The 8,285-nt window shown below is 54.3% G+C and overlaps 1 protein-coding gene across 1 annotated transcript; it reads right to left on the bottom strand.

The window, feature by feature from the left end:
• Positions 1-37: 37 nt before the first annotated feature.
• On the bottom strand, positions 38-6,589 carry MAP6D1 (MAP6 domain containing 1; the record flags this gene model as incomplete). Its single annotated transcript, XM_082654559.1, has 3 exons — positions 38-528; positions 1,108-1,225; positions 6,210-6,589. The coding sequence occupies 3 exons, from the start codon at positions 6,587-6,589 to the stop codon at positions 448-450; spliced, it is 579 nt and encodes a 192-aa protein (XP_082510685.1). The 3' UTR covers positions 38-447.
• Positions 6,590-8,285: the final 1,696 nt, after the last annotated feature.

Below are 8,285 nucleotides of genomic sequence, written 5' to 3' on the forward strand. Positions count from 1 at the left end.
ACTATCCAAGGACACCACGTTGGGTTACCATCGGTTATAAAATTGTCATGCAGCCTGCGAAAACAACAACGTGGACATTACTGGATCTTTCAAGGACCTGTTATGTCCATATTCCTCAGCCCCCAACGACCAATTCAGTTCACAGTAGAACTGATCAAGTTCTTCAGATTTAAAAAATGAAGGGTGGCCAAAAGAGGCAATTAAAAAAGATCTGAAGCCTTCCGCACACATCTCTGAGGCCCAGAGCTGAGCTGGGTGGTGCTGTGTCCCTCTGTGCCTCTGTTCTGCCCGCAGCCTCGTGCAGCTTGGAGAGGAAGTAGTGCCCCACGGTGAGAACGGAGGACCCTCCCCCTCTGACAGCAGGGGCCATCTGGTCCTGAGACCTCACCCAGTCCCTGGGCAGTGGGTTCTGATCCTCTGTGGCTGCTCGCTCCTCTCCGTGGGCAATCACACGTTGAGGATCCGGGGAGCTGAGGCCTGAAAGATGGCTGAGGGGTTAGGGGCGAACTTCTTCCTCACCTCAGGGACCTGGAAAATGAAATGTGGCCACAGATCAGCGGGCCTTTCCCTCGACTTTCCCCCTCCCCACAGCTCCAGGAAAAAAATCCCCTCTTTGTCCTTGAGAGTTGGGACTGCTAACCTGAAGGGTCTGCAGTTAACGCAGGGTTCCTGCGTTAGTGGACATTGGCCAGATGGAGCACGTGGACCTTCGTTTCTCCCTGAAGCCTCTTTTGGGTTGAGTCAGGAAGCTCAACGGCCCCACCTCCCTTCCAGCTCCTCCTTACATGAACACCGGGGCCTAGACAGCTTGTCACTAGGGCTCAGTGGCCAAGGGTAAGATTGGGATTTAGAAGGGAGGGGACACCCTTCTCCCCAGAGAAGTCAGCACTAGGGGGACACACATGTGGCTAACGACAAAGCAGCACCTTGGCTTTCTGTTCGCGAGTGACAACTGGGTGTTGAGACACCACTGTCCCTGGCATAATGCCATCCTACACCACCCAAACCTGACTCCTAGTCCCTAACCTGGAAGAAAAGCCTCTGTCCTCACACCCCCTGCAGCCAGGCACCCAGCCCCTCGCCCTGCAGCACCAGCTTCTGACTGACCTGGAAGCCAGCCCCGGGGCTGCTGTCCCATCCAGAGCTGTGGGTTGTGATGACTGTGGCGGGTTTCACCTTTGTGGATCTCGATGGCTTCACTCCAGTCCAAGCCTGGAATTCCTGTCTGGAACAGAACACATCACAACCTTGCACAGGGTCTTCCGTCCCTTCCCCTGACCCCTCAGAGGCCTCGGCCCTTGCCCTGTGCTTCTGGAATATTCCTGACCAATGTCCACTGCTGAGATGCTGCTTTGGCTGCAGATGTTCCTTTCTCCCCTTACAAAGGCAGAACTAGCAGACGAAGTGTACCCCAGACAGCTCCAGCGGGAATTTTCTCTCACGCTGCTGGGGAGCAGTGGCACAGGCTGCACGGGGAGTAAGCAGAGAGCTCAGTCAACAACTGGATCCTACTCATCCCGAACTGCAAGCTCCCAGCGTGTGCTGGCCCTCAGAGACAGCACGTTCCAGCCCTGCCCTCCAGGGCTCCCTATCTTGCCTCCGGGCCACTTCAAGGGGCCCTAGAGGCCCAGAACCAGCGAAAGGCGCTCGCCTGCAGCCCACGTCGCTGGTGGCCCTTATGTCCAGAGGAGGTGACGGACTGGACAGCATACTGCACGGTCCTCCATACCTGGTTACAACTGAGGAAGAAAATGAGGCTCAGTGTTGTGTTTAGTTTTTAATAACTTGTCTTATTAACTCCTACAAAAGAGTATAAGTCGTAGTGACCATCTCAAGAAACTAAAGACAGCCTGGCGCTGTGGCTTTTGTATGGCGCTGTGCCCGCGGGCACTGATGTGCAGGAGCAGGGAGGGACGGTGGTCTGCACAGGGGGTAGGTGTTGGCTACCTGGAGGGAAGTGACAAGGCTGGCACGGCCTAGCTCCAAGTGCTCAGAGTAGCATTCTTTTGACAAAGACTCAATTCCTCAGTTCCTCTTAAAAAAAAAAAACAAAAAAAAACACCTATTTTAATTCTATCAACTCCCCTACTAAATGGCAGAGACCTCCTGTGCCCACAGGAGCCGCTGGCCAAGGTGATGTTCTGAGGAAAAGGGTCCAGATGGCCAGAGGCAGCATCCATATTTGGGCTGGGTCCAGCCCAGCCTATCTCACCCCATCCACAGCCCTGGCCAGGTTTCAGGCCCTGAGATCAACAAAGCAGCCTTTTCTCCTTAGCAGCACAGCTGGGCACCACTGGGCATGACACGTGTGCAGGGAGCAGCTGTGTCTGTCTGTGGCCAGCACTTGGGTACCAGGAGGCGAATTGGGCCAAGGCCCTACTGGATAACTTTTGCTTCCAAAGCTGCAAGGTTTCAAAGACCAGCTGCCCGAGCCATCTGCTACTCTGTTTCTCCTGGGGAAGCAGGTCCTCCCCTTGGTGTGCCCTTCTGTTCCCACACTGAACTGAGCCTTGGGTCTGGCAGCCCAAGCCTGCTGCCCCAGGGTGGCTGCAGGGGTCCCAGAGCAGGAGGTGACCAGAGCCAGGGGCTAGAGCAGTGCCTGTGGTTCCTTGTGGGACAGGCCTGGTGCTGGAGCCCAGGTGAGAAGGAGGCCTGCAGTGGGGATGGAGAAGGGACGTTGAAGACAGACTCGGCAGGGCCTGGTGACTGCCCAGGAGATGAGGAGGGCAGGCTAATGGCCTGCCAAGGAGATAATACAGGACTAGCTGAGTCAACTGTGCCTCCCCTCACCAAGAAGTTTCCACCACTGTCCACCTCATGTGAGCCTCAGCTGGACCTTGAGGGCCGCAGTCCCTCCTGCTGAGGGGCAGGGAGCCACCCAGGGCATTGCAGAGCGCCAGACTGAGGGTCCTGAGGCCTGGGTTCTCAGGCCAACATGGCTTCAAACAAATCCCTGAACTTCCCTAAGCCTTCCCGATGGGCACTTGGAAAAGTGGGAGTCAAGTCTGGCACTTTGACTGTTGGCCCTTTAACTGACTCACCCAGGAAGGAAAGAGGGAGACGACTGGGCCAGGGGTGCTGACACACCGAACTCTGGAGGGAAGGCTCTGGGAGGAGCTGGTCAGGAGGAAGGACCCAGGCTGGCAGTGGGCAGGACCCGCTGCCCTTCTGGCCGAGTGAGAGGCAGGTCAGTTCTCACCTGGAGACCAAGGGCCAGGTGAGGCAGGACCTGCTGGGGTGGAGAGGAGTAGCCACGAGTACTCGTATCCCTGGGCTCTCTGGATCTGTTCATTTCCTTTGCTTTGTAAATTTCTTTAACTAGTTCGCTTAGGTAACGTGCATCTTTCAAGAAGGCAGGTGGGATGGAATTGCTCATTCCAGTAGTAGAGCTGGGAGATGGAGGGTCCCCGAGGTCGGCTCGCACGGTGCTGGGGAGCCAAGTTCAGCAGTGGTCCTATGTCTCTGCCAGGTGACCCAGGCAACTAAGCTCTTGCTATTTCTGCTTCACAGATGAGGAAAGGGTCAGAGGGGCCAAGTGACCCACGGAGTTTATATACCAGGAAGGAGAGCTCTAGTGAGTCCCAACTCTTGCCCAACTCGGTACTTTTCCACCACTGCCGGACACAGGTCAAGCAACTACCTGATTCAGAGGAGGCAGCATCTTAGGAGATGATAACCTATTAGGGGCACAGATTTGGTCTCTGAGGCAAGACACACTTGGGTTCTGCTCTGCTCTGCGTGACCTCGTGCCAGCCACTCAAGTTCCTCATCTATAGAATGGGAACAGCAAGAACTGAACTTATTCCAGGGCGTTATTGTGAAGTCTTGGGGAGATAATCTGTGGGAAGTCCTAAGCCTGGTGCCTGGTACGTGCCAAGCAGAGAGTAATAACTAGTACCTTTAGTATCACTGGAGCTGGAAGGACCCAGCAGGACATTCAAACCTGCCATCTGCTCAGCAACGGTGAGGGATGGCTTCTAAAAGTCCAGCCTTTGCTTGGACACTTCCAGTGAATAGGAGATCAGCACCACGTGACCTTACCCATCCCAGTCAGTTCTAATTATTAGAAAGTGCTTCCTTCCCTGAGCTGAAGCTATCTCCCTGCAAGTTCCGCCCGCATCTGTGCCTGGAACATCAGCCATTTGAAGGTGCTGCACACCCAGGACCTCTGGCCTTCCAGACCTGTCATTCAAGGCCCCTCCAGCTGGTTCAGGGCCCCGTCGTGCAGCAGTCGGCACCGTCCACTGCGTGGCTGGGGCCCCAGTGCTGCGGCTCAGTGTCTGCCCTGCCCTGACACCCCTGGCTGCATTTCTGCAGCTCAGCTTGAGCACACGTCCCTGAACACAAGACCCATCCTGAAACAGCCACTCCCCATCGAGTTCCTTAAAACCTGCATGCCCGTGAAGGAACCTCTGGGGAGACAAAATGTTCCACGTGTCTGAATTATGGTGGTGATGCCCAGGTGTATACAAAAGTCATCCAGCTGTACACTTATAATGGATGAATTTTACTATATGGAAATTATACCTCAATACAGTTGATTTTAAAAGTAATAAAATTGAAGGAGAAAGTTCATACCTTTTGGCCCTTAATTCCACAGGTAGGAATTCATACTAAAGAAATTATTGTATAAGCAAAGATTTAGCTACAAGAATGCTGATCAAAAGAGATATTTTTTTCTCTAAAATTTTTTGTTAAAGGTAATACATGTACTTTTTTTTTTTTTAAGAGCAGTGGTTCAGGGAATTCCCTGGTGGTCCAGTGGTTAGGATTCCGTGCTTCTATTGCAGGGGGCATGGGTTCCATCCCTAGTCGGGGAACTAAGATCCTGCAAACCATGTGGCACAGCCAAAAGAAAAAAACAAAGCAGTGATTCAAAAGGGCAGAGTGAAAAGTCCCTCAGTCTCCTTCCACCCCTGGCAGCATCCACAATTCCTTCCCCTTCTTCCTCTCCCTAAAGGTTACCATTTTCTCACACATCCATGCAGAGACATCCTACGCTTATTTCAGCAGATATGTATGTATCAATAACCCCTTTAAAAACACAAATAGTAGCAGATGTATCGTTCTGCATCTTTTTTGACATCTTCTATTATCAGTACATTCTGGGCTTCCCAGTAGCCCATCCTATGGCAGAGCTATAATTAACCAGTCCCCTACATCAGTAAGACAATGGAACTGTTTCCATTTTCTGCTGTACTGTTGTTGACACGTACCTTATACTCCTTAGCTCCCACCCCATGTTCAAGGTTACCTGTAGGGAAAATTTCTACAAGTGAAGTAACTAGATCAAAGGAACAGTGTTTTTAATAGCCCCAAATTAGAAACACCCTAAATATTTAACGACATGAGAGTAGGTTAATATGTGGACATATATATCAATATATGGATAATGTATATCCATAAGATAAAATACTGCACATCCATTAAAATTCATGTTGTAGGAGAGCATCTAGTAACACGGAATGACATCCACGATACGTGAAAGAAAAAAAAAACGTGTACAGTTACAAATCTATGCAAGAATTATAAACAGATACGCACTCAAATGCATGTTAAGGATTAGAAAGAACTACGAGTTTGGGGTAGGATTAAGAGCATACTCATTTTCTATGTTGTAATTTCCGTAATTTCCAATTTTTCTGATCACTTGTTATAAGAAGACAGAAAGCCCTCAGCTGTCCAGGGGCAGAACACAGGCCTGTCCTCAGTGAAAGCCAAGTCAGCTGCCCTCAGTCACTCAGTGGCATCTCTAGGGGACCACCCACTTGGGAGCTCTGCATTTGGTCCTCACCACCAACGCCCCCACAGAAGGCGATCCTCAGGCAGTTGGCCTGCGAGCACCCCTCCTATGGCTAGGCCCACCTGGTGGAAGTTAAGGGGAAGAGGATTTTAACTCGGTCGAAGGCAGGCTTTCTGCCAGGACTGCCCGAGAGGGCAGCGAGTGAGGTAGTGAGCTCGCCGCCACGGAGGTGCTCGCTCGCTCACTCACTCCGAGTCTGGTCGGGGAGCATCGAAGGAGACACTGGCAGTGCCAGGAACCAAAGGGGATGACCTCGGAGGCCACCCACGGCTCTCTAAGTCGTGTGGGATGGGGGCTCCAGGCGCCTCCTCCCTCCCGCCCACCCTGATCCTCCAGGCTCCCCAGCTCAGTCTCCTGGGACCACGTGGTTTGCGTACAATGCGCTCCCCTGCCCCCAGCCTCATACCTGTACGATGTGGTCGCCGCTGCAGCCGCATCTGCGTCGCCGACGGGGAGCACGTAGACCCCCCGGCTGTAGGGCGCGGGGGGCTTGATCCTGCGGCCGCCCGCTCCCGACCCGCGCCCCAGTGTTGCATCTCTGGGCCTCGCGGGCGCCGTCCACACGCCGAAGTCCCGCTGGTACTGAGTAAGCGGCACGTCCCGGCCGGGGTCCCGCGAGCCTGCGGGGGACGAGCCCCTGCGTGAGGTGGCACCGCCCAGGCCCGGCTCCTCGCTCTCGAGTTCGGAGTAGCTGTGCAGGGTCAGTGGCACAGCCACGTCGGAGCGGTCCAGCTGGTTCCAGCGCCGCGCCAGGCAACAGAGGCGGCTGATGCAGGGCCACGCCATGCTGGCCCCGGCGCCTGGCGCTCGCGCTCGCTCGACTCCCTGCGCTCCGGGCAGCACCGCCCCCGCCCGCGGCCCCGCCCTCGCGGCCCTGCCGGCGCTGCCGCAGCCCCGCCCCCCGGCCTCGGGGTGGCCACCCAGGGAGCGGAGGGAGGGCTGGGCGACAGCCCCGCGAGGCCAGGGCCGCCTGTGCAGGGCTGGAGCTGGACGCCGGTGAAGGAAGAGGGTAAGGCTGGCGGGGTGCAGAAACGGGGCTGGGGTTGGAGGAACTGAAACCGCCCGGAGGCACAAGTGTCCAACTTGAAGAATGTCTCATAATTTAATCCAGAGTTCCCTAAATGCTATCTTATAATTTAGACCTGGCTTCGCAGAGGCCGAGGGCCGAATGGCGACAATTCCTAGCCGATCGCCCTCCGCCAGCCCCCAGGCTGCAGCTCGCCTCCCGGAGGGTCTGTTGGACCCCGCCGACAGGGGACAAGCCGTGGCTGCCAGATTTGCGCGAGGCTGCAGCGCGGGGCTCGTGGGCACGCAGGGGGAGACGCGCGATGAGGGGATCACAGGGAAGACTTGGGGCCGCGCTTCCCATAGAACGCGGGTTTGAATCAGCCGTTATGATGCCAAATTTGGGACATCCAATTCAGCTTCCACTGAGAATTGGCATTAGCCCTCAACTGATACTTCCTGAGGCCTAAAATCCCTAATTTTAAAGCATGGCCATAAAGGCTTGCTTATAAAGCTGCCACAAATCTTTGGCCACTATGCTATAAAAGTTTCTCTCCCTCCTGTGCAGAGCTAAATAAAGGTAATCCTCCAGGTCATAGATCAGTCTGTTTAATGCAGGACAGGGTATCAAACAGCTCCCTGGCCACACGCAACGGCTTCCTGAATATTTGACACTAGCCCTCAGTATGCACTGCAGACCAATTACTAGTAACACTGTTGAAACAGCACTGATTACCCAGTGCTCCATCTCAAGCATATACTTGGACAGCATCCAGCCTGTACCTCAGAGGGAGGACTGCAGTACAGCCCTGGCCATCAGAATACAGATTCCTCTCCCAAACCACTGCCTATCTTAGCTTGAAGGCACAGTAAAGTGACACAACGACTGCCCCAAGTGGCAGCAGTTCAGCTGCCTTGGCCAGGCCATGGCCCAAGAGGCAGCAGCAGAGGAGCCTGTGTACCGTGAAGACACTGGGAGGTTACACACCTGCTCAGGGTACGCTGGCTTTGTGTGACTTATGTATGCCAGGCCCTGGGTCAGCCACCTGGGAGACTGGTGACTAAAACACTCCGTTCTGCAGAAAAAAAAGAGCAGCCCTTCTTGTTTTGATTTCTTCATTCACTAAACAACAGTCAAAGAGGACTTACAATGTGCCTGGAATAATGCTGGGTGCCTTCAGGACGTTTACAGTGCAGTGGGTGACAGATGTGGAAAGCAGTGTAATAGAGCTTTCCAACAGCGGAGAGAGGGCCAGGGACCTGGACTCGCTGCCCATAGTGAGGGAGGGTAGTGGGGTCGGGTGGGAATGCAGGGTCCAGGGGCCAAGGGTTCAGCCACAGGCAGCAGAGGCTGGGCCACGGAATGCCTTGGTAGCCACACTAGGGAGTTTTCATAGGCGACAACAGGAAATGACTAAAGTGTTTTTAGCACTCTGTGGCCTTGTGGAGAAGTACAGGACATTTTAGAGAGCAGCTA

Source organism: Grampus griseus (assembly GCF_964374135.1).
Source record: "Grampus griseus genome assembly, chromosome: 5".
Classification (NCBI taxonomy): domain Eukaryota; kingdom Metazoa; phylum Chordata; class Mammalia; order Artiodactyla; family Delphinidae; genus Grampus; species Grampus griseus.